The sequence below is a fragment of the Trichosurus vulpecula genome, chromosome 5 (genome assembly GCF_011100635.1).
Source record: "Trichosurus vulpecula isolate mTriVul1 chromosome 5, mTriVul1.pri, whole genome shotgun sequence".
Lineage (NCBI taxonomy): Eukaryota > Metazoa > Chordata > Mammalia > Diprotodontia > Phalangeridae > Trichosurus > Trichosurus vulpecula.
In genome coordinates, this window is record NC_050577.1 from 69,454,824 (window position 1) to 69,480,835 (window position 26,012).

The 26,012-nt window shown below is 41.6% G+C and overlaps 1 protein-coding gene across 3 annotated transcripts in view; it reads left to right on the forward strand.

Moving 5' to 3' along the window:
- JCAD (junctional cadherin 5 associated) overlaps positions 1–25,033 on the forward strand; it is a 76,827-nt gene extending 51,794 nt beyond the window's left edge. For all 3 annotated transcript variants that reach the window (XM_036761673.1, XM_036761671.1, XM_036761674.1), the window contains 2 exons: positions 9,818–13,671; positions 20,928–25,033. In XM_036761673.1, the coding sequence (XP_036617568.1) occupies positions 9,818–13,671; positions 20,928–20,962 (3,889 nt within the window). In that variant the 3' untranslated portion in view covers positions 20,963–25,033. The remainder of the gene's footprint in view (positions 1–9,817; positions 13,672–20,927) is intronic.
- Positions 25,034–26,012: the final 979 nt, after the last annotated feature.

A 26,012-nucleotide genomic window follows, 5' to 3' on the forward strand; every position in this document is an offset into this window, starting at 1 on the left:
CAGAAATCTTGTTTATCTGGTCATGGTGCTTTTCTATTCAGAATTCCTTCAGTGGTTCCCTATCAATTACTGAGTCAAGTTCAAAGTCTTTTGGTATGTGAAGCTCTATCCAATCTGGTACCAAGCTCCATGTGCCTTCTTCCCCTTCTCCTCCTTTCTCAGTTTGCTTTTGTGTATTGTTTTCCCCATTAGAATGTAAGTTCCCTGAGGAAAGGGTCTTTCTTTCTTTTTGTTTGTATTACTATGTGCTAGGTGCTCTTGTCCCCTGTTATTCTCATCTATACACTCTTTGCTCTGGGCAGTTACTGGCCATCCCCTGTACATGCCATGCCACACAGGGTGGTCTTTGCTAATGCTATTTCCTGTGCCTAAAATGTCAGTCTTGTAAAGTTCAAATGGAAACGCCGTCTCCTCCAGAAAGCCTTCGCAGGCCTACCGTGGCAGTGGCAGGCACTTGGTTGATTTTCACCTTTCCATTTTATGTAATTAGCTCATGATGTCCTGGATAAAGTCCTGAAGTCAGGATAGGCGTGGGTGAAAAATCAGCCTCTGACGCTAAGGAGTTTGTGTGGCCAGAAGTGATTTACTTAATCCTTAAGATCCTGATTGTCTTCACCTATAAAATGGAGGTAATGCCCACAGAACTGGACTCATACAGTTGTAGTGAGGATCATAGGGTCATAGATGCAGACCTGGAAGGGACCTCAGAAGTCAGGCATTTTGCAGATGTGAAGTCTGTGGTCCAGAAAGATTGAGTGATTTGTTCCGCATCATGGGTAGTGAGTTGTGGGAAAGAAGGAAGGAAGGAAGGAAGGGAAGGAAGGGAGTGAGGAAGGAAAGGAGGGAGGGAGGAAGGAAGAGAGGGAGAAAGGAAGGAAGGAAGGAAGAAAGAAAGAAAGAAAGAAAGGAAAGACAAGAGGGAGGAAGGAAGGAAGGAGGGAGGGAGGAAGGAAGGAAGGAAGGAAGGGAGTATGAGTAAGATGGCTTTATTCTAAGTATATTGGTTGGTTCTAGACTTTTTGAGCCAGATCCTACCTTGATATTATTTGGGCCCATCTCTCAGCTATTAGAATTATTGCCTCATTTTTGTTCATGTGTTAAATACCAATTCAGTATCCTCTGTCTATTTGGTAATTTGGTCTATTTTTCCACTGATTAAATTTCTTATAAAATTCATACCCCAATTCATACCAAAACTAGTCTTCATCAACAATCTGCCCAATGCTTTCTGACAACAGAACTTTCTGGTTTTGCTCTTATTTATGGTACTTCCAAGTAGACTTGTCAATGAACAGGAGTCCTGGTGCCTAGATATTGTGACTGGCCATTGAGGTGTGTTCACTACAATTTGTAGCTGCAGTCTAATATGGCACTGGACTTAAAATCTGGAGACATGGGTTCGAGTCCTGGCTCTTTTGAATTCATAGATACTGGTAGGTGGTAGAATGCTGAGTTGGAGTCAGGAAGATCTGAGTTCAAAACCTGCTTCAGTTCATACAACATAATTAAGCTCTTAATTACACATTGTTTTTATTGTTTATTTTATGTCTGCTCAAATTGATGTGTATATGCCTTGAGGTCTCTTCCTATATCTTAGAGCTCTGTGTTCTCTATAGAGCCTAGCACCACGTTGACTATGTTCATCAGCTCAGAAAATATATGGTGGAGCAGCCTCACTGTGCAAGTGTGCAAGATTGTGGGGAACAGTACCCACTGCTTAATAAGACCCCAGACTAGGGGCTGTGACCTCCTCCATGAAGCCTTCCCTAATTTCCCTAGCTGAAAGCAGTCTTACTCTCTGAACATCACACTTTGATCGGATCTCTCCTTTGCTATTATATTGTACCTTATACCACATTTTAAAGCTCATAGGATCATAGATTGGGGTGGGGGGAGGTATTTTAGAGGCTCTCTGTTCTAATTTTCCCATTTTATAGATGAGCAAACTGAGGTCCACAGAGATTAAATGACTGGCCCAAGGTTAAATCCACTAAGTGACAGAGATGAGATTTGAACCAGGGTGGATAGAGCACTAGGCCTGAAGTCAGGAAGACTCGTTTTCCTGAATTCAAATCTGGTCTCAGACACTTACTAGCTAAGGAGACCCTGGGCAAGTCATTTAACCCTGTTTGCCTCCATTTCTTCATCTGTAAAATGAGCTAGAGAAGGAAATGGTAAATCACTCCAGTACCTCTGCCAAGGAAACCCCAAATCGGTTCACGAAGAGTGGGACATGACTGAAAAACGACTGAACAACAAAAAGTTCCTTGAAGGCTTATGTCTTTATGTTCTGCCTACAATTTGAAAATAATCCATTAAATGTCTGTGAACTGAAATGAAGAATTGCCCCAGAAGTTCATATTTAGTAACTACGAGACAATCCACAATAAAATGTACCCTTTCTCCCCCCACACATACTTTAGGAATTTACAAGCTAATTCACAAAAAATGTCGCGTACATAAAGTCACGTACTTAAAGGCACTTTTTCATACAGGAGAATGGTTGTTTTGGGTTTTCCTTACTGTCTTTATTTCTGTGCCTCACAAGGAAAAGGCAGCTGTCAAAATCATGAATTTGAGTATAGGTTCTGAACCTAATATATGGATCTAACTGGACTTCCTTCAGAGTCTTTTTTTCACAAATATTGTACATATAATATAGGCTTTAAGAGATAAATAATGAGTACCCTATTTGTAAAAAATACTGTATGCTTTTGCAGGACTTAAGTTATTAATCAGAGGTATTTAGGCATGTATATTCTCTGGGCAGAGCCAACTGCCTTCCTGGAAATAAAATCTATGGACCAAAGGCTTCTTTAGCACTTAATTTGCCACTGAGGTAAGCAGTCCCATGGATATCACTACATAATAATATAAGATTTAAATGATGACAGGAAGTTCTGTGGCACTTTTTTCTTTCTAACTTATAAGACTTGGTGTGGAAGTTAGATCATAGTCAAAAGGCAAACACTTTGAGGGTACAAGAGCCCAACCCAGGGGTGGGGGCCCTCCAGGGCCTTTGAAACAGATTCAGTCCAAGGGTCCTCATCCCCAGGCCAACCTAATCTGCTCCTGGTAGAAGTAAGTCCCTGAGGACAGAAACTACTTCCTGTTGTCTTTGATTCCTCAATGCCTAACACAAAACTTGGTATGTAACAGGCACTTAATAAATGTGTATTGTATAATTTTTCCCCCAGTTTCTCCCTTCAGTCACCTTTATAAGCTTATTTCAACGTAGTATTAGATACCTATTGTTTGTGACAACTTATTGCTTTGGGGTGTTTTCATTTTCCCAGTACTTCATTGGAATGATACTTTCTTAATGGTGATTTCTAGCATTAGTACCCTACTCCCACCCCAATCCTCTTTCCATTTTTGTTCCTCAGTGTGCATGTTCTCTTTCGAAAGGCATTCACATGCAACCTCTATGCATTAGTACCTATTTTCTATTTGTCCTGATTTCTTTCACAATTGATTTTAAAATGTTCAGTTCTTAGGTTTGCTAATTTTCCTTGGTTTTTAAAGATGTCAGTCATCTAGAAATAATGCTTAATACATGCTTAGATTTTTTAAAAATTCCCTGGCCTGTGTATTATCTATTATTTTACACTGATTTTCGGGTATTCTTAGTTGTCAAAATTCATTCCCTATCTTTCTTAAAGATTTTCAGAAATTGTGCCTTCGGTGGATGAATCAATCTTCTTAGCAGGCTTCTTCTCTGCTTGTGTCCCTTCCACTCAGTCTTTTAAACACATAACTTCCACCAATCCCACATCTGAATAAATGAATTGCATTTCCAAACCATGCTGCCTGCATTCCAGACATCACCTTCATCCCCTTCTCACCAGACCACCAGACTCTGCCTTTGAAACAGTCCTAGGGATAGATGAGCTTTTCCTTATCTTTCCTGGAATTAGGTCTCCACTCACTTCCTGGCTCTTTCTAAACCATGCGACACATGTGTAGCATCCCCTTCAAGGTCCTTTTATCTGTTGTCCTCCCCACTTAAAATGTGAGGTCCTCAAGGGTAGGTACTATCCTACTTTGTTGTTTTTGTATCCTTAGCACTCAGTACGGTGCTTGGCACATGGTGAATGATTAATAAATGCTTTATCATTTATTCATTCAATGTATAAAATATCCATAGCAACTGATCAGTTCCCACTCAATAAATCTTTACGTAGACTCTTCCCTGGACCCATTTTATTTGGACTATGAATTCCATTGGATTTCCTTATCTTTTCCCTTCCTTTCTCTTAGATTCCTCCTGCCATTCTAGCATTCATCTACTTTTACTGCAATATTGAGTTTCTTTTGGCTGATTTTTCTTTGAAAGAAAAACAGGATCTCACTTCCTTACATAAAAATACTAGAAATCATTATGGAGCTCTTTTTAGATTTCATAGGTAGCACAGCAGTTTAGAATGTATGTCAGATACAGCAGCTGTCTTCTTTTTGGCAGGCTAAATGTTCTCAGTAACTTCCATTGATTCAGTTCAAGCTCCTCCACCATCCTGATTTCCCCTCTCATGGATGCTCTATAACTTACTGATACCTGTTCCAAATCTCCACAGAACCAAAGGTAATACTCTAGTTACACCTCTCTTTTTCACATCATGTTCATCTAATGCAGCCCAAGATTACATTTGCTTCCTTAGCTACCATGTTGTACTATTGACCCATATTGAGATCTTAGTCCCATAAAATCCAGATTACTTTTGCAACAATTAAGCTAGCAGCTGCTGTAGGGGTGAAAGACCAACACAAGCCCAACACAAAAAATGTTGTCAGCACAGGTTCTTTGATCTGTTTTACTACGGAAAGTAGTGTTAGGGGGTTAACAATCCTATTTCAGTCCAACATACAAATATCATTCACTTAGTTCAGGGGGAAAAGCCAGCACCCCGAACTTCAAAGCAAATACAAACAAATTACAAAGATACATTACAAACAGACCAAATACAGTTCATGGTTACCAAGAAACCATCAACATCTGGGTGAGCCGGGAGGCTCTTAGAGTGGCAGCCCAGAGTCCTGCACCAGCACTCCTCCAGAGGAGTGAGAACCTCAAGGGAGAATGCCAATCTCTGGGTTTATATATCTTGTTCAGGGTCAAAGGTGAGTCACACATGCAACTCACCCACGTGACCTAAAAGCATGGTCTAAAAGTCTCTGATGTCACAAATGTGTCACTCCAACCCATGTAAGCCAGGCTTTCCCGTGAGGCAAGGAGGTCATCAAGGACTCCTAATTTGATCAAGCAAACAAAAGCCAAACTCTTCAAGGGTACTTGATTGAATAAGTGCTAAAAGCCCTCCTTAATTACCAATACAGTTAACCTGATAAAGTAGTTTGTCTATAGAATGTAGTCTGTGCCTTGGCCAGCTTCTAAGGTATTCTTTATCTGTTCAGATTTTAGTTTTTTGGTAGGGGGAGGGGATAGATGGTAACGAAAGGATATCTCATCTGGACCCATGATTTAATTAGTGTGAGAATTCCATCTACAGATCTATGTCTCTGTAACTTATAGCTGCAGCAATTCAGTGATTTCCCCATGGTCACTTGTGTGTCTGAGGTTGCACTCAAATCCTGACTCTGAGGCTGGCCGCCTATTCCCCACTGCCTCCCACATCTTCAGATTGCTGCCATGATTTGACAGCTTTTCCCTGAGCTTGCTGTGCCTCTGATCTGCTTCAGTGGTGGCCAGTTTCACCATCCCTCTCTTATTTCTCACCCCATCCCCCTTTTAGGGGAGGTCAAAACATCTGAAATGGTTATCAACAATAGTTTGAAAGAAAATCCATGGCAACCCACTTCTCAAAGTGTTCTATGAAGGGAAGAAGCATTAACATGCCAGATTCTATTCCATGAAAAACATGGCACTTATAAGCCCAGATCTTCGTACTCTAGCAGTGGGTTTAAATCATCTTAATCTTGCCCAGATAGAGCAACATGATTGATTCAAAACTTTCCATAATATAGAAATTACAAAATCACAGTTTTAGAGCTAGAGACGACCTCAGAGGTCATCTAGTCCAAAACTTTCATTTGACAACTGGAGAAACTGAGGCCTAAAGTGGTGAAGCATATTGCTTAAGGAGACAGAAGTAGTAAATGATCGAGCTGGGATGGGAACTCATGTCCTCTGACTCCAAATCCGAGACTCTATGTTGTTTCCTGACAGTTCATATCTGGTTTGGAAATGCCTCATGGTATCCTTCCCCAAGAGAATCAGCTTCCTTGTAATGGATTATTTAGGTGAATATTTGTCTTACAGGAGTTCTAGGTAAGAGCTAGGGAGAGGTAGTTTGGAATAGAGACACACAGGGATGGAATGCAATGCCTGCTATACATGACCAGCACCAGTGAAAAGTCAGGTGCTTCTGTTAGATTGTTTTTAGCCCCTCAGGTAGGGACTATCTCTCTTCCCACCTTACAATTTAGTTATTACTTTCTTCACCTAGCTGGTATCCAATGTTAGTTGAGTTAATATCTGACTTGAAGGTTATGAGATAAGTTTATTGCATATTTGGAACACTATGCTGTGTATATGAGTGAATTTATCAATATTACAAGGATCTATGATTTCTTCTATGTAGGCACACTACACTAACCCCTGCACAGATTATTAAGTCCTCAATTACTTCAAAGGTGGTCTTTGAAAGCTTCTGTGGCTAGAAAAAAGTCATCATTCTCTGGCCAACCTGATGATGAACTCTCTCCAAACTTAGCTGTGTTGCTTCTCTGGTGGTGGGTGTTCTTCATTTTTCTGTCATGTCTGACTCCTAGTGACCCCATTTGGTGTTTTCTTGGCAGAGATGCTGGAGTGGTTTGTCATTTCCTTCTCCGGGTCATTTTACAGATGAGGAAACTGAGGCAAACAAGGTTAAATGACTTGCCTAGGGTCACACAGCTAATAAGTGTCTGAGGTTGGATTAGAACTCAGGAAGCTGAGTCTTCCTGACTCCATGCCAGTGCTCTATGCACTATGGCGCCATCTAGCTGCTCCTCTGGTACTCAAGCCTTTTCCCCTTGATGGAATCCGCTCTCTGATGCACTCTAACAAGCTGGGGTCTTCTCCATACTATCAAGAGAGTCAGGCTTAAGTGAAGAATAGGTCCAGATTCCAAGGGAGCTGTAATCTCGTTAATGATGCAGATTACAACCCATCCATAGTTGTGCTTCCTTTGGGGGTTTCTGTCTCTATCTTCCCACAGGTTTACTAGGGTAAGGAGTTCTATCCTAAGTCTTTGAGGCCTTCCTCATAGCCTGTTGATATTGTGAGAGAATGCTAGTGGGGCTCATGGGCTGTCCATGAGATATCCCTTGATCTTGCCATGAGACTAACCCATCTTGTCCCATCGCACAATGATTGAAAGTGGGGACAAGTTTACACTTCTATATGCTAAGCTTAAATGAAAAAAAAATCTTTACTGTTTATAGCAATTGGTCTTTGAATGAGAAACTATCACTTTCCTAACTGCATAATGCTTATAGATTCTTAAGAAGCAAGGATCTTTGCTAGGACTTTTGCATACTAGTGAAAATTTGCCCTATATTAGCCATTAGCAGCTAGTGTTCTCTTGTTCTCTGTGTTCTGCAGAACACTGTTCATATGGCAGCTTAAGCACAGAGTTGACCTGTATGTTCTTCAGGCCCAAGGGATGTACCGTGGACTTCTAACCGATTTATCTTGAAGACTTTTTAATTGGACCTCTGACAATTTCAGTGTCTTACAAAGTTTATGTATTTTGAGTTAAACCATTGCCAAGTACAGGGTTCTGCAGAATTTAATTTCTGATAACCAGCCGACCCCAGGGATTTAAAAATATTTCAGCTCCTACACTCCTCAGCCTGACCTTCCTGGAGGCAGTGGAGGATGTTCCAGTGGACTCTTGGAGAGCAAAGTCGTAAAGCTTTGAGGTGCTGTTGGGTGGTCTTGGATGGTGAACAGTGTGTATGTTCTCTGAGCCAGTAGGGCCAGCATCAGAGATGACTTATGCATCAGCCATCCATCAGCCAATCAGTACAGCCAACCTCATGGACTCAGGAGGATTTGATGGTGCCGGTATACCTTTGGGGATTGTTATGTGAAGTTGTGGTTTTCTTTGCCCTGCCAATACCCAACCCTCTCTTCAGAACCAATTCTGGTTCATCAGTGAAGTATTTTATCTAAAACAGGATTTCAAGCAAATTAGTCTCCTTTTTTTCAGTGCTTGACACTGATATCTTTTCTTAAAGTAGCTATTTAACAGAATGCTTCTATTGAAATGCATTTAATTTCTATGTAATTCAGTCTTGCAGAACCCAACTAACAGATTTAGTACTCTAGAACTTTTTTTTTTTTTTAGCTGATTTCAACTTTTAGGAGAAAGGAGTCAAATCACTACAAAGCAGTTTGTATCAGGGATTTGTGCCAAAAAAAAAAATAACTTCTTGGGTAAATCCCTAGGAATACACATTCATTTCTGTCTCTTATTCCTCTAACTACAGATTTAGACAATAAGATTTGATATTCTGAAGTAAGACCCCGAGGCACTACAAGTTCTCAAATAACCTTCAGGATACTGTGCTGGAAAGAGGAGTAATTTATCTTAGAAAGCATTTTACAACAAGAATTGAACCAGTTTTCTGCTTAACTATTCACTTACTGGAATGCTTTTTCTCCTCAGCTTTCCAGATAGCTGAATTTTTATTAGCTAATAAAACCCTAGTCTCTGGACCCTAATATACTGTCTCTTAACATTTTTATGCTGCATCTAACAGAGAGCTTTTTCAGGAACTTTTTTTTTTTATAGTGGTGGTGGTGATTGCCTTAGAATAAGGAGAGCCATTTGGCAAATTACAACCTAGGAGAAAATTTTGTGTGGCATCTAGAATCTCCTCATCAGACACAGAGTCCCATGAAAAAGAACTGTCCACATTTCCTCTTGGCAGATCTCTAGGTCAAGTCTCTTCTTTAGGCAACCTAAAATCACATCCTTCCTGCTGCCATCTTGACCCATCGCCGTGCTTGCTATTTTTCTTATACTATGAGCTACCCAAGGGACATCTTGGAGGAGGAAAGGTTTTCCTCATGGTAGAGGAAGTTAGGATCCATATCATGAAGGGAACAAGTATAAACCAAATGTTAGGCCCAAGCTCTAGTGCCAAAAGCCTATTGTTCAAAGTGCGGAAATCCAGTGACCTGATGTAAGAGATAAATGTTTCTGCAAGGGGTTTTCATATGCTTAGAGGGGAGGAGAAAATGAGGGCAGTATCAGATGAGGAGGGATGACACAGGAATCACCTCAGTGATGATCATCATTTGCCTGGTTGCCAACCTGTCTCACTAAACATTGAATCTTCAGATAATGGCCATGGCTGTCCTGACTTTTCTGCCTCGCCTTCACCTGCTAGCTCACCAACATTACCAATACTACCAAGCTTAAATGCTTAAGTGATTGGAATAAGCTTTCCTGTGCTCTATCTTGATTTAGCTATAGTAATAGTAAGTAATATATAGTAAGTAAGCTATAGTATAGTAAGCAATGGGCTTGCGCCTTTGCCTCTTCACAGGCTAAAGAAAACAGCAGCTATTCTAGTCTCTAAATAGCTGGAGATTAAAACAAATCACCATCCTAGTAAGCATGAGCTATCCGGTCTTTCCAAAAAGTTTTAGCAAAGTGCCATCTGAGTGGGAGTAAATAACAAAAGGGAAATGGAAATTCATTTGGAATAGAGGAGAGTTTAACTTCTGGAAGTTCAGAAGGCAAAGAAAGAACACATTTTTTTATATATTGTTTTTTAATATGACATGTGTGTTTGTTCTTTGTAGGTTTCGTAACCAGCCACCATTAGCGTGGTCTTCCCAGCCTAATCCAGATCTTGCCTACTGGAGAAGAAAAGGACAAGACTTCAGTGTACTGCTGGATTATACAGACAGGGGTAACCTTGAAACTCCCAGAATGGCAGAGCCGCACGGTATGAGCCGAAATGTGAGAGAGGGTCAGTTGGAAGTAGGATCGAGGTTGGAAAATACAATGAGGAGAGCGGTTTTAGAAGACAGCTGGAAAGTATCTGGAGATCCCAAGTGGCAGAACGCAAATTTTGAGAGCTGGAACCAGCCTAGGAGACTGGGGAGGCAGATGTCTGATGGAGATGGGGAGAAGCTGCTGCAAGATCTGTACTCATTCACTAAAGGAGACAATACATTTAACTCCCAAAACAAGGGAAAGTCCCAATCATTGCCTAGAGTTCTTTCCCCCGACACCCTAAGATGTGTGGAAATGCCCATTCTAATAAATGATTACCATTTTCAAGGGGATGCCAAAATGCTATTTTATCCTACAAATAGTACGTCAAACTTGGAGTACCTAAGAAACCCTGAAAAGGGATACCCCTATATTCCTTTACAAAAGCCCAAGTATGGGAGACCCCTAAAACCTCCATCTTATGAACTCCACCGGCAAACTCGGGGTGGAGTAGAAACCAGCAGGTATCAGGATAACTACCAGAAAGACTGTATTTCTTTTCTGCCCAAAACTAATGAGCCCAGGCAGGACCCTTATAATCCAGACCCAAATTTGGAGCCTCCCATGTACGTCCCACCACCATCTTACAGGTCACCACCCCACCAGAACACAAATCCACATTTCTTAAACGAAGTGCCTCATTTCCAGTATGGTGATCACACACAGCAGCAGCAACAGCAGCAGCAGCTGATGGAGAAGGCCATTGCTGGCCATTATTCTTCACCTAGCTCCTACAGGTCTGGGAATCAATATGGTGCAAGTGTGTGTCCCCCCCGTGGTCTTCCCGGACACCCCCAGCACATGGATGCTCGTGACAGCTCGGTTCAGTATATTCCCTTCAGCGACCCACGAATCCGACACATCAAAATGGCCCATCATCAGGACTTCAACCAGGAAACCAAATTCCTTGAAAATCTATATACCACAGGTCCCTCTGGTTTCCAAGGACCAGCTCGGGTTCAAGCACAAGATGATGGTGCCTTTTTTCATCCCGAAAGCCAGGTCCTGGCAACCAAAAGTGAGAGAGATCCTGCCATTTATGAACCTAGCCTTGGGTGGCTCCCGGCAGCACCCTCCCCAGACAGAGAAATCTGTGCCTTGCCTGACCAAAGAGACAATTGTGTTTTAATCGAGCAGCAGCCTGATAAGGAAAGCAGCCGTCAGCAGTGTGCTGAAGGGAGGGTTTCTTCCCAAATCCCACAGTGGGAGAGTACCTGTGAAACCATAACTAAGCTCAAAACATTTCAAACTGGGATTCAGACCAAGAAAAGTTCAAAGAAAAAAGTGAACGAGACTGTATTTTGCTTGGTTTCTGTCCCAGTTAAATCAGAGCCACATCTGCCAGATACAGATAGGAATAACAATGATTTAAAACAGAATGCTGATAAAAAGAACGGCAGTGATAAGAGAGGGGCTTTGCAAGAACAAAGTCTCTTGAGCATGTCTTCCACAGACCTGGAGCTACAAGCACTTACAGGAAACATGGCCAGTAAAACTGAGCTACAAAAACAAGGACCGGGAGGGCCAAAGCAGTACAAACAAACAAATGACCTCAGATTCAGCCACCCCACAAAACACAGGGAGCTCAAATATTCTGGCTCTTGGCCAGGTGACCAGTACAGAGACCAGCAAACGCAGACCACTGTCACCCAAGAATCCCAAACCTCCCAGTTTCTTCCTGCTAAAAAGATGGAGAGCCAACACAATGAACTGCCAGTTCCGAAAGTATCAGACCCCACTCCACAATTATCAGACCTGTCTGCCTCTGAAGCCCTGAAGCCAACAGCATCACCTCCTAGGGACTGGAAGTTGAGGCCCAATACTGGGAATCTGAAAGGTCAGATGTACTTCAGTCCATCCAGCAGTAGTGCTTTCTCAAGGACTGCTTCATCCACTATTCAGGGGCCTGCATCAAATGCAGGCCAAAGCCAGCCTTACGGGGCCTCCGCCGATGTAAACGAGAGGGACGTTAAGCCAGTCATCAAAGGTCAAATTGTGAAGGGTGAGGCAAGTGCCCCATGCAACAGTAAAGAACTCTTCGGTCAGTTTCTCTTAAAACCAGTTAGCCGTCGTCCCTGGGATGTAATAAGTCAGTTAGAAAGTTTTAACAAGGAGCTTCAAGAACAGGAAGAAGGCAGCAGCAGCAGCAGCAGCAGCATTGATGGAGAAGTTGCAGAAAGTGAGCAGCAGATGCAGGGAGATGGTGCTGATACAGTTGGTGATGCTGATGCTTTACTAAAGCATTATAAGCCTGATGAACCCAGCCAGGAAGTAAGAGTTGGGCTACAGCCAAGGACAGCAATACCGGAGGTTCCCGTATTTAAATCAGGAAGAGTTAAGAGTTTGGAGCTGACATCTGACTTCATATATGACTATCCTCAATCACACATACCTTTCCAGAGAAGAGATAGCAAAGGTGAATCTGTCAAGCCCACCAATGAAAGTGCAATTCCGGAAACAAGAAACCAGGAAACTGAGACTAAAATAAACGAATTGGCCATCAGCCCAGGCCCTGTGAAAAGAATGATGTCGAGTGGTTTGCTGAAGACAATTCCCAACCCCTTGAGCTACTCAGCTGACATAAGAGAACCCCAAGAAAACAGGCAATATAGCGATGTATTAAATTCTGTTCCACCGAACCAAATGATTCATCCCAGGGGTAATGAGGATGAAGAGAGGGAGTCAGGAGTACACATTTCTTTAGTGAACAAAAACCAAGATCTGTCTGATCCAGAAGTAAAGTTTGTGGGGCTTGATACAGGTCCAGAGCATAGTGCCAATAAGTTAGATGACATTTTAGAAAAACCAGGTGCAATAGAAATCCCTCCTAATGAACCCCTTCAAACAAGGGCTGCCCGGATTCTGGGCATAGAAGTAGCCATGGAGTCCCTCATCTGTGGTAACAAGGAAAGGGAGCCAAACCTTCCTCCCAGTCCTGCTCAAAATGTTCCCAAGGCTGATTTGTCAGCAACAGAAACATCATGCAATTTGGTGCAACCAAATGACCCTGACCTCACATCATCAAAACGTGCTTTTGATAGCAGGAGAAAGTGTGGATGGACCCAAAGCCCTCTCTTTGTCGGGGAGAGAGACACACATTTGAAGACACATATAATTCCCCAAGATTCTGAACTGAACCCAGATGTGGATGGAGATGACCCCACCAACACTTTGGTCCCTGAACCTGAGCCCAAATCCCCTTCCAAGCTCCATGGTCAAAAGGACCTCAGGACAAACCAATTCTACAAGTCAACTTTGTTTCATTATCTGGAAAGAAACTCTGCTGGGATGGGCTCAGAAAAGAAATTCAGAAGCACCTCCAAGGTGATTGAAACTATACAAGAGAAATTAGTCAGCCCTCCTACCAAAACAGCTGTGGACCGGCTAATGAGAATGAAGGAAGTTGATTCTGTCTCTCGAATTAGACGTCTCAGTTCCAAGAGCACGGATTCTGGGGAGGAGACAGAAGAAGAGAAAATTCAGAGAAGACTGGAAGGACAGTCAAGGCTTGGTTTTGGTTCTTTGAATGGCAGTGACCCAGGACACACAGTGGAGGAGGCTGGAGCTATGTCTAAGCATATCACATCCATAGAAGAAAATGGGCATCGGACAATACATAGTGTGAAGAAGAATGCAGAGCAAGATCTTTTTTGCCTAGGTAAGTAGATTAATACTTGAGTGATGCTTTGTTAGGGAAGAATACAATCTATCTTTACTAACTAAGAATCCTTTTGGGGAATGCGGAGCTTCAAACCTGTGATTTCCTTGATGTGGGGGAACTCCTGGTGTAGAGACTCCCTCCACCAAAGCAGATCACCAACTTGAGTGTAATTTATATGGCCTTAGAGAGTTGACTAGGAACGCTGACTTGCCTGTGGTCACAAAGACAGTAGGTGTCAGAGGCACAACTTCCTCCCAGGTCTTTCCGATTACAAAGGTGGTCTCCTAGCCACTAGGTTGCATTGCCCACATAGGTAAATCCTGCTTTAAGAAAAACCAATATGTGAAACTTGGCATGTGGACCAAATAAACTGGAGAATGATTGTTGATTTTAACTAAAAAGAAAAAAAAGATCCTTTGTTTTGTGAAAGGATATACCAGAAGTAGCACCTTAGTAGGCATTTAATAAATGGTGATTAGAAATATACCTCCAAGATATTCCTAACTACCCTCTAATAACTGAATAAAGATAAAAGAAGTGCCATATTGGACTGGTCTAATGGCCTATATATCTCACGGGCCTGCTAGGCCTTTCAGTGGTACCTTCAAAATACTTTTCCCCCATTTGCTTGGCTACTTTCTTCAATATCAGATTAATGTAATAGACTTTAAGAGGTTTAGCAGCTGGAATAAGCCTGTACTCTCATTCCTCCACATAATACTCAGCAGGTCTGCTTTTTCATATGTCTTCTGTCTTAATTATCAGATCTCCTCTAAGCCAGTTTTGGCAAGGCGGATGCTGAAGCCTTCAAGACTAACTCATTAAATTTTCAGGGACCTGCATGATTTGTCAATTTTCCAATAGCAGTGACCATTCTTTGCCCTGGTTTGGAGTATACTTCTGATATAACTCTGAGAGGCAAGTGGCTTATGGGCTGCAGACCTAGAGGGCCTGCCTCTGTAGTTAGGACATCTGGCCCTTACACACAGTAATCATATGACTCTAGCTAGGTGAGTCATTCAAATTCTCAATGGCCCCAGACAACCCTCTGAAACTAACTTTACAAACACATCTATCTCTACCTGTGGAGGGAGTTTGCACATGAGGAGTGTCCCCCTTCAGTAATGAAATCACAGATTGGAGCCAAAAATCTCTGGCACAAATAGTTCTCTTTGGGTCCGACTGAACTATGCAATCACTGGGCTTATTTCATGTGCCCCAGGCAGGAACACCTTTGTACGGTCACAAGGCATAAATCCAATATTCAAGCTGGGAATGAGGAGGAAAGTGGTTTAAAGAGACAAAAATCTTATAAGGTAGAAGGGACAGATTTCCTTCAGATGACTAGAAATCTAAGACTGTTAAGCTCTCCTGGTTTTTGGAAAGAACTATGCTCTATTAAATTCAAAATCTTAGAGTAATAATGAAGAGGAGTTGGGGGCGGGGTGGGTGGAAAGGAAAGGACCAACATTTATTAAATGCCTACTAAGGTGCTACTTCTGTAAACCAAGAGTTTTACAGATAATATCTCCTTTGAGCCTCACGACAACCCTGGCAGGAAGGGGTTGCTATTATCCCTGTTTTACAGATGAGGAAACTGAGGCAGACAATTATTAAGTGACTTGCCCAGGGCCACACATCTAGTAAGTGTCTGAGACTGGATGGGAATACAAGTCTTTTTGGCTCCGGGCCCAGGGCTCTATCCACTGCTGCCTCAGTGAGAAAAATAAGGGGGCAGCTAGGTGGCTCAGTGAGTAGAGCACCAGCCCTGGAGTCAGGAAACTCAGACACTTGACACACTTACTAGCTGTGTGACCTTGGGCAAATTGCTTAACCCCAATTGCCCTGCCTTCCCCCCTCCAAAAAAAAAAAGAAGAAAATAGAAAAATAAGGTTATTTTAGAGCAGAAACTCTCGTAATTTAACTGCTGAACCTTCCTAGATAATTCACAAATGAATGAGTGTAAGAGAGGTGAGTTCTAATCACAGATTCCTCCAACTAGCAGGCATTTTAGAGATGATCTAGTCTAACCCCACCCCCATCCCCCAAGGTCCCTCAGCTGGTCAGCATCAGAACGGGATTAAAGCACGTGTCTGATTTCCCACCGAGGGTTCTTTCCATCATCCCCTTCACGGGGTAGAGTTGGCGAGTGTGTTTCTGTTTGTTTTCTTTCTCCTATTCATTTTCTGTGCCCACTAAGCAGAGGAATTAAACATTTGAAAGTTGATGGGGGTTGGCACAGTCAGGAAGAGCTGGCATAGGGCTTGGTCCTTAATACATGACTACTTTAAACAAATGAACTGTGAAGACTTTGCATTTCAGAATGCTTCACATGAGATTGGGGCACATAAATGGCACGTTGTAAAGTTTGTCTACAGCAACGCTCTTGGGAAAGGGAGGGGCGAATGAGTGTTTATTAAGCACCTACTGTGTGCCAGCTAAATGCTCTATAAGCATCTCATTTGATCCTTATAACAACCATGGGAGGTAGATGCTATTATTATCTTCATTTTACATTTGAGGAAACTGAGGTAGACAGATGTACTTTTTGGCTTAGAGGTGGCATAATATGGAGGAAAGGGCATTTGCTTTTGGAGTAAAAGGACACTGGTTCAAATCCCACCCCTGGCACTTACTCCTGGTGTGACTTTTCTTAGACAAGTCACCTAACCTTCCTGAGTCTCAGTTTCTTTATCTGTAAAACGAAAGAAGGGACTAGATACCTTTAGTGTCCCTTCTAGCTCTGGATATGTGTTGTTATTATCTCTGATTTTTTGTACAGCTCTTTTCTCCCATGTTCCCTATAAAGAAAAAAAAATACATGAATATGGTATCTTCTAGGGAGGGCCAAATGGAAATAGAAAGAAACTCTGTGGGGCCAACATCATGGCATATGACAACTGCTCTCCGGGCCTCAGCTTTCTCATCTATAATATGTGAGGGTTGGGCTGGATGGTCTGCCCAAGTCTCTTCCCAGCTCTGACTTTATGACTTAAGGCTACCCTTCTCCACCTCAGTTCCTGACAGTGGACCAGAAATTGTAGATACAATCAATTCTGGTTTTTCCTGCTATGTAAAATAGGGGTCCCTTGTGAGCTTGTAGACTGGACTTTCTTGTCTTTCTTATATGGTATTATTCCTTTCCCTGAACCAAAGCGCCTTCATTGTGGATGGAAGGAGTTAGTTCTATACTATCTTAGTATTCCTTTTGGAACTGACTCACTGGTAGATCCCATCTGCACATGGATTGTGTTGTAATCCAATGCTGGCCCACAATTGGAAAGGTCCTGATTGTGTTCAGCCTCTGTTTGTTTCGGCCATCTCTGCTGCATGATTCAATTCAACAGGGATTTATTGAGCACTTACTAGGTTTCCTATTGTGTTCCTTAAAAGGGAAGAAAGTCTATAAGATCTCATACGTGGTTGGGGATGGTGGTGCATACCTGTACCCTCCACTACCAGGGAGGCTGAGATTGGAGAATCTCTTGATCTTGGGAGTTCTGAGCTGTAGTGCACTAGGCTCATTGGGTGTCCACACTAGATTCGGCATTAATATGGTCAGCTCCCAGGAATGAGAGGAGCCACCAGGATGTCCAAGGAGTTGAGAGCTGGCTAAGATTGGAAAATGGAATAGGACAAAGTTTTCCTGAATGTCAGACATTTACTAGCTGGGCCATGAGTAGCTGCCATACTTCTAACCTGAGTGAGATAGAGAGACAAAGAAAGAAAGAAAGAAAAGAAAGAAGGAAGGAAGAAAGGAAGAAAAGATCTCATATATAATCTCATATATATATATATATGCATATATATATATATATATATATCCAGTTTTCTATTTTTCAGCTCAGTAGAGGAGTGTTGATGGCTTAATTAAGCCACCATTAATCTATTGGTGGCTCACTGTCATGCCATTGAAGAGCTGCTGTCAGGGAACTGTGCTGAACTGAAGCATGTGTTCAACTGTTTTTCAGTTCTGTCTGACTCTTCATGACCCCATTTAGGGTTTTCTTGGCAAAGATACTAGCATGGTTTGCCGTCTCCTTCTCCAGCTCATTTTATAGCTGAGGAAACTGAGGCAAACAGGATTGAGTGACTTGCCCAGGGACATGCAGCTACCAAATGTCTGAGGCCAGATTTGAACTCAGGAAGATGAGTCTTCCAACCCCAGGCGCAGCTATCTACATACTATGGCATCATCTAGCTTTCTTGTACTGAAGCATCGATTATGTAATCTGCTTGAGGTCAGGGCCCTATTTTATTTTGTTCTTTATTTTTCCATCCCTAGCAAAGAGCCCAGCACATAGGAAGCACTTACAAGTACTTGGTGAGTTGTCTTACGGAACAGAGGCAGATGAAATTTAACAGGGTCAGAACAGAACCACGGTCTTGTTAACAGATTTGGTTTATAACACCCCATGCAGACATACACTCAGATCTGTGAATCTTCTAGTCCAGTGACCATCTACTGACCATGCCAGCAAGAGACAGGTATCAGCAGCCTTCAGGAAATCTCACACTGGCTGACAAGTCCGGTTGAGCCTAGGCAGCTAGATGGCACAGTGAATGGGTAGAATTCTGGGTCTGAAGTCAGGAAGACTTGAGTCCAAATCACTCAGACATGTCTTAGCTGTGTGACCTTGGGCAAGTCACTTAATCTCTGTCCCTCTGTTTCCTCAATTGTAGAGTGGGGATAATAAATAACACCTCCCCCTCACTCCCTGTCCAGGATTATTGTGAAGCTACAATGAGATAATATTGGTAAAGTGCTTTGCAAACCTCAAAGTGAAATATACATGCTGCTGTTGTTATCAGTTAGTCTAGCCCCATCTCTCTTGAACTGGAGACTCTGGAAGGAGTCTTCATGACTCAACACAATATAAGTATTTATCCAATGACTGCCCCAGGGCGTAGCTGCTCAGCAGCTCTGTGTCGTGGAGGTGCTCTGTAACAACTTATCATCTAGCTTGATGATCCAACTAACTTGGCATTTAGGAGGGATTTCTTTTTTCAGGCCTTCAGTGAGCAGCAAGTTTGACATTTTCAAACTTTCATGAATGAAAAGTCTCCCTCTCCCCAGTGTGGGCGGCAGGGAAGCCAGGCTTTGTTAACAAAAGATTCCTCAAAGAAACTAACCCAGCAAGAGGCCTAGTACAACTCCAGACCAAAAGCTCAGCATTTTCTGGTTCACGTCGGAATCTGTCACATTAGCAGTGAATATCATTCTGAGTGTTGAATTTCAGAAGAAGACGTGAGGAGAGATGCTTCTTTTTAACACAGAAAGCATTTTTTGAACGCTTCAAGTGTTGCCCCCATTAAGTACAGAAATTGCCTAGACCATTAAGTATCTCAACCTTTACTGACTCAGGGTCCCCCAAATATTTTTTTAAATCATCGTGATCTTCATAGCAACACAGTAAGCTGAGCCGAATAAAATGAAGTGATTATTGAATACATTTTGATGATAAAGACATTAATATATTGTCTACATGGCCTATATGAGGTGCAGCAAGTTAGAGGGGAAGCGGAAATAATGATTTTATTATTATGCCATAACAAATATATTGTGTTAAAGCCACAAAACACTTTTAGGCATGATCTCATGTGATCCTCAAGGCCCTCGGGACACAGGCAGGGGACGGGTGACAAAGGATAGAACACTGGATCTGGAGTCAGGATGATCTGAATTTAAATCCAGTCTGAGACATTAACTAGCTGTGTGAACCTAGATAAGTCCTGTTACTGCTATCTGCCTTTTCCTATCTGTAAAATGGGGATAATGATAGCACCTACTTCACAGGGTTGTTATAAAAATCAAATGAGATGATAATATTTGTAAAATGCTCTTAACCCAATGCTTGGTACACAGTACGCGTTTAATAAATGTGTGTTCACTTCTTTCCCTTTCTTAAACCCGTTTGACAGATGAGAAAAATTGAGTCTCAAAAGAGTTGAGACTTACCAGTTATGTCATCTTGGTTAGCAAACAGAGCTGGAACTCAAACTCAGATCTCCTGATGTGTAAATCTTGCGTGTACCTACCATAACACCAGGAGGCAGTAACATCTTGCTCTTCCTTTTTAAAACTTCCAAACTGTGCCAGCCTTCCTTCCAGGCAGTTTTTCAACATTCTTACCTTTAAATTTTTTTTTTAAAAAAAGAAGAAACCTTTAGGTGATGATTCATGAAATGAAGTCATTTTGAATTCAGTATGCCCAAATCTAGCAACCCAGGGGAAGATGATAGAATCACATCTTTAGAGCTAGCATGTGCCTCTGAAGAGCATTGCCTGGACTTGAGTCTGGTAGAATGCTTTGGTAGAACAGCCCCACCTCCATCAAAGGGTTGTGGATCCTCTATTTTTCACGTTTGATTAATGGGAGAGAGAGGATGTACCCCATATTCCAGAATTTGTGAGTGCCCCATTTTGGACTGGAGGCTGAGTTAATCCAGCAGGTGAACCAAGCACTGTGCAGAATTTCCAAGCATCCAAGAGCACCTGTGATCATGGTTCTGAAAGCAGGAGGCCCACTCTTTCTGGCTAAGGGTCTCAGCTTCATTCTCTCGTCCCTTTTAGAGAATGTCTGGCAAGCAGCCAAGAATTGAGTGTTCTTCAAGCCAACACGTTGTAGCGTTTGAGTTTCAGGACGGAAATTCAGGTTCACTTGGAGAAGTTGGTACATTGTGTTAAGCATGTAACTATGAAAAAAACAAAAGGCATTCTCAGCCACAAATGTACACAACAGAAATCAGCTTGTTTCAAAGTTAATTGTATTACATTTTGAACACAGAAAAAAAAATCTCTCAAAATGTTAGTCACTCCTTCACCTATGTGCCCTGCCTCCCATGTAATTACTGAATGCGCTTCCTTTTAAAACATGGGTGGAAATTCACATCCAAGTCCACGGTAAACAGTCTTGCAAAAATAGCTTAACTTGACTTAGGCCCTGAAGAATGGGGAAGAAGAAAGAGAAAGAGGAGGACAATGTTGCTTTTTCCCCCATATGTTATTCTTTTTTTTTTTTTGGAGGGGGGAAGGGCAGGGCAATTGGGGTTAAGGGACTTGCCCAAAGTCACACAGCTAGTAAGTGTGTCAAGTATCTGAGGCCGGATTTGAAGTCAGGTCCTCCTGACTCCAGGGCTGGTGCTCTACTCACTGCACCACCTTATGTTATTCTTTACTTGCTGACTGGCTGAGGATTAAAAGTGTTTAATTGACCTGTTACTAATTATTTCCTTTTCTTGACTTTTAACAGATACGTACGATCCTAGCCGAGTTGAAAGAGTCTGACATGAGTGATATGCAAAATCTTGAACCCTCCAGCCTGCTAATTAAGTATCCTCTGATTTGGGGCTGATCAGCTTGCCTGCCCCAATTGTTTGCTTAGAAATCATCACTAGTTTTTGGTGTATTGATAAAGCCTTTACCACTGCCAATAGAAATTCATCGTTCTTCCAGAGCTATTTTGTGGAGATAATGAAAATCTTGCTCTTTGAAGCCACACCTGCTTTCTGTAGCAGTTCTAATTAAGTTGTGCCTACATTTGTCAAGGTATTTTCACACTGATGGAGGTAGCTAGGGTGTAAATGGGATGGGCATTTCATCTAGTCCTTCAGTGTCAAAGGTCAGACACCAGAATACTATAAAAATGATTTGGAAAAGAATGTGAATGTGTTAGCTCCCTTTCTGAATCTCTAAAGCCCAAGCTTTTGTGTTTATAGGATGGAATCTTGGAAATACATTGTTTCTGAGAGTCCTTCTGCACTTTGAGTTGTGGGAAAATGTGGAACGAACGTAAGGTTAGAGACTGATCATTTTAAAATCAATTTGGCCACCTACTGTTGAAAAGAATTTGCTTTAATCATGTAAGTAAACTTGCCACATTTAGGGAATAAAAGCAATACCTTATAAGCTCCTAAGGGGTAAAGACTTGTGCCATAATGGACTAAGGATTTTATTTATGGAGCAACTAAATATTTTGGTCAGTTGCATACAAAATACCATTGTGTGTTTTGCACTCAGTATTATCTTTTATTTTCTGTATGGATGTTTAGAAATTCTTTTATATGAAAAAAATGCTGATTTAAAATAGCCCATTTTAACAAAGTAACTATATTTCTTTTTAGGAGAATACTATTTTTCTATGATGTAAACTATTGTTTGGTGGCAGATTTTTAAAGAAGTATTATATTTAAAAGAATCTGTATCCCTTTGTGTGAAGGGAACCCTAAGGAGGGTTCAGTTTGATGCTTTAATGTACGTGTTATATCTCATAGTCGTATACAATGCTGCCATTTGGATTTTGTTGTGAAAAGAGATGTCTATATATAAAAAAATATTATGGGGTTAATTAACTTTTTAAAAATGAATTTTTCACAAAGATTTTTCACAAACATAGCTGATGGGGTATTTTTGGAAGTCATCCTTTTCAGGGTGCACCTGAAATCCTCCAAGTATCATAACTGGTGCCAGATTAACTAGAATTACCAAAAAGTGGTTTCATATTGTGTCTGATTGTACAGCCCTGAAATAGACCTTCTCCAATTCACCCAATACTTCCCTCTTCCCTAACCACCATACACGTGTGTGTGTTCGCGCACACGCTTACACACACACACATACACACACACACACGTACACATGCACAGAGTTAAGCATTTTACCTGGAATGGTTCTGAATTAGTCTCTGTATTAAAAATATTGCTTTGAGACATTAAATATGTGGCATTTCAAAAGAGTATTTTGAGGCCTGTACATTCTGCTGTTTAATATTGCATTAATCTGCACAAACTTTATTTATGAATTTTTTATGTGTTTCTGTCCACTCTCTTTGTAAGATATTTTTGTTTGGATTCTTTTGAAGGTTCCTTGCTTCCATCCCCCTTCTTCCTTGCATGAGAGTTGTCTCTTACATTGTTCTTTCTCAAAAGGCTCCCTTATCTATTTTTATTCATCTCAACTTCCTGAAATGATCATTTTTGGGTGGTCTGTAATTTGGCCCCAAAAACAACCCTTGTGGTGCTTTAGACAACTCTTTTTATATCTCCACCATATGATTTTTTTTCCTTACAGAAGAGCTTTATAAATTTAGTCTATTATAAACAAAATAAGATCCATGTAAATCATTCTTCAAAATCCCCTCAGATATACTAATGAACAATCTTGGCATATATTTTATTATTCATTTTAAGTTTTGGCTTTTCCAGCTGGAAAGTTACAATAAGATATAGCATTCATATCAGTAGGGACCAGGGCCAAGTCACTGCTTGGAATGGCCATGGAATTGCTCTTTCTGGGAAAGACTTTAGTGGGGAATGGTTCACTCAAACTTTGGTCATTGGTTAACCACTTAGATTAGTGTAGGGCCAACTGGCCTGAAACTGAACCACCTGACAAGCCTATTTGGGACTTGGTGTCCTTTTCACATTTTAGAAAGTGGGAAGAATCTTCTTTTTTTTTTTTTTCAAAGACTAACCCTGTCCCCTCAAAAACTATCAACGTATTGCCTAAAGGTATTCAAATTAGAAATATCATCCTAGAAATGATTGGAAAAAAGTGAAACTGAGCTTTGTTCTTACTCCAGATTCCTCCTAATGTCAACAGTGGGAAAAAGAAAAATGGAAACTCAAGAGAAAGGAGGAAAAGGGAGGCAAAATGTCTCATTCCATTATGGTAGATAAATAATTTAGGAAGTATAGAGGATAATGACTTTGAGACTTCCATTAGTATCAGACAACTGACAAATGTATCATCCCCAAATATGGCTTATTTGAAGATTTGAATCCAATAACATCAATAAACACAGAGTTTGCTCCACATTAAATGGAGTATAATTGATTACTTGGGAGCAATTACTCGATTCAACTACAATAAACTATTTCACTACTACTTATTGGCTACATGTTTTCTTGGTAAACATGGCTATTAACACGGTCATGTTTATCAAGAGTTTGGGGACTTAAAAGATTAAAGTTTAGTTATGACCAATTTTAAGCTAGAAATTTATAGAAAAAAATCTAATGTAAAATAGAAGTAAATGATACTTTAAAAAGGAAAGAAAACAAATTTAGCTAATGGCAACTTGGTTCTGATTTGTCATGCTTTGTAGCAAACTTTTTGAAGATAATGTTTCAATATTCTTTCCCCGTGTCCTTTGCTATAACCACAGCCTGTCCTAGAGTATGAACAAAATGTGTAAAGATTGCCCTCTAGGAAGCCTTTAGTTCCTGACACACACACCCCAATCTCTGCTGGGCATAACTTTTCTGGCCCAGGGAATTTTTTGAGACCCTTCCTTTTAGTATCATTGGGTTTATTGGCCAGTTTGGTTAGGGTAGATGTTATTAATTAGTGGGAGTTGTACCATTCCATTATGGAATAGGAGGGAATTCCCACACTGATCAAATCCTTAATGGGGCTTTACTGTTTGGGGACTATTTTTTTTAATTGGTGAAAGGCCACTGTTATTTAAAATCACCATGGTGAAACAAACTATCCCAAATCTGTGGGACACACATTGACCTATGGAATAGCCTATCCCATGATCTAGGATGCATTTCAATAACACCCACCACAAATTCAAGTGGCTCACCAATGAGGTAGATTGAAATGACCCTAATCACTTTCAGAGAGCAAAACATTGACGTTTCCCAGCAATTGCTTGTTACGGAATTTCTATGGCTGGGGTGCTAGCAGCAGACTAGGGGACGCTAATGATTGTGTAGAGAAAATCAGGTTCTGATTCTATTAGAAAAAGTATCTGGAAGGAAGCCAGGCTTAATCCACCAACTTTCAAAGAGTATATTTGTGATTGTTGGCCAACTTTGCAAAAGTTACTAAGTAATGCAGAATTAAGTGTTAATTAAGTGTCATCTTCTGGAAAGTGATGAGTGCCACAAGATTATAGTTATATAAATATCTGACCTTGTGGAGATATTTCTGATGTTATAAGTTTTTACAAACAAAGACTTTCATATTTGGGGCCATTGTTCTGCTTAAAACAGGGACTGCCTGATCCGTCTGTGTATGGAGGCAGGACTTAAGAGATGAGGGTGGGATGGGACTAAGCTATTGCTAGTGAGGAATTTTTGTGTCTTTTTTTTTTCACTCAAGCTATAGATTTTGTGAGTCTGTTTATGGGAGTGGAGTTGCTACTCTAAACTGGGTTTAGGAAAAACATTCCAAATGACCTTTAAGAATCTGCACAGTGGGAGGTCTCTCCAAAGAGTAGGATATTTTCCTCTGGCCAGGACTGACCAGACCAAGAACAGGGAGATAATAAAGTAGCAGGAGAAAGAGAGATAGACACACGAAGAGAGACAGAAAGTGAGTGAGAGAGAGAGAGAGAGAAGTTATGTCGCGGAGAGACAGAGAGAGAGAGAGAGAGAGAGAGAGAGAGAGAGAGGAAAGAGAGAGAGAGAGAGAGGGAGGGAGGGAGGGAGAGAGAGAAGTTATGTCACGTTTCTTCTAGAGTAACCTGAAGGATGCTGCAGGCCTAGGACTGTCCTGGTCCTGGGTAGGGGGAAAGTCAGAGGGTTCTCTATATTAATTGTTGGCTTTGGCTTATGAACTCTTATTGCGTAGTTGTCTTTATTCAGACAACATGCAGAAGATTGGGGGCTTCTTGTTCCGTGGCCCCTGCTAAGTAACTGAAACAGGAACCTGAACTAGAATCCAGCCTTCCTTCCCCTTAGCACAAAGACCCTGATTTGGGGCAGGGAGGCCAGGCGGTGTTTTCCAGAAGATAGTCCTTTTTCCCATATGGAAGCCAGGTCCCCTAGATCTCAGCTGCTGGGCCAAAGAAGCAGCTTAGCTTCCTCTTTCCTCCCCTCACCCTCCAACCCCCACTGCCAGAGACTCGCTGTGTAGCCCTCACTGTCTTGGAGTGGGAGGAAAGGGAATGCAGTTGTGAGCAGCATATGGCAGGAATTAGAAATAAAAATGCTACATCCCAGCCAGGGGAAATGGCAGTAACCTCCAGATTATAAAATAAATGAGGTCTTCTCCACCTGGGTCAGCAAATCCCAACCATCACACCCAGGCCTGGCTGAGAAAATAACCAGAAACATCCTTGCAGAAATCTCTGAAATGCAGCAAAGACAAGTGCCCTGGTGAACCACAGATAATCTGCATCTGCCCACATGTGTCAGTGAGCACAGCTACAGAGAGCAGCTAGGGGAGCCCTATGGCAAGCTGCAGCAGCAGATAATGGCTTGTTGCCAGCTCCGAACCATGGCTACAGGTCACCCAGTCCAAGAGAATGGGTGGTGAGAAGGGGAGGCAAAGGGGACATTCAGGACAGGGGAAGAATAAAGCAAGCAAATGAGATATTTGTAAAATG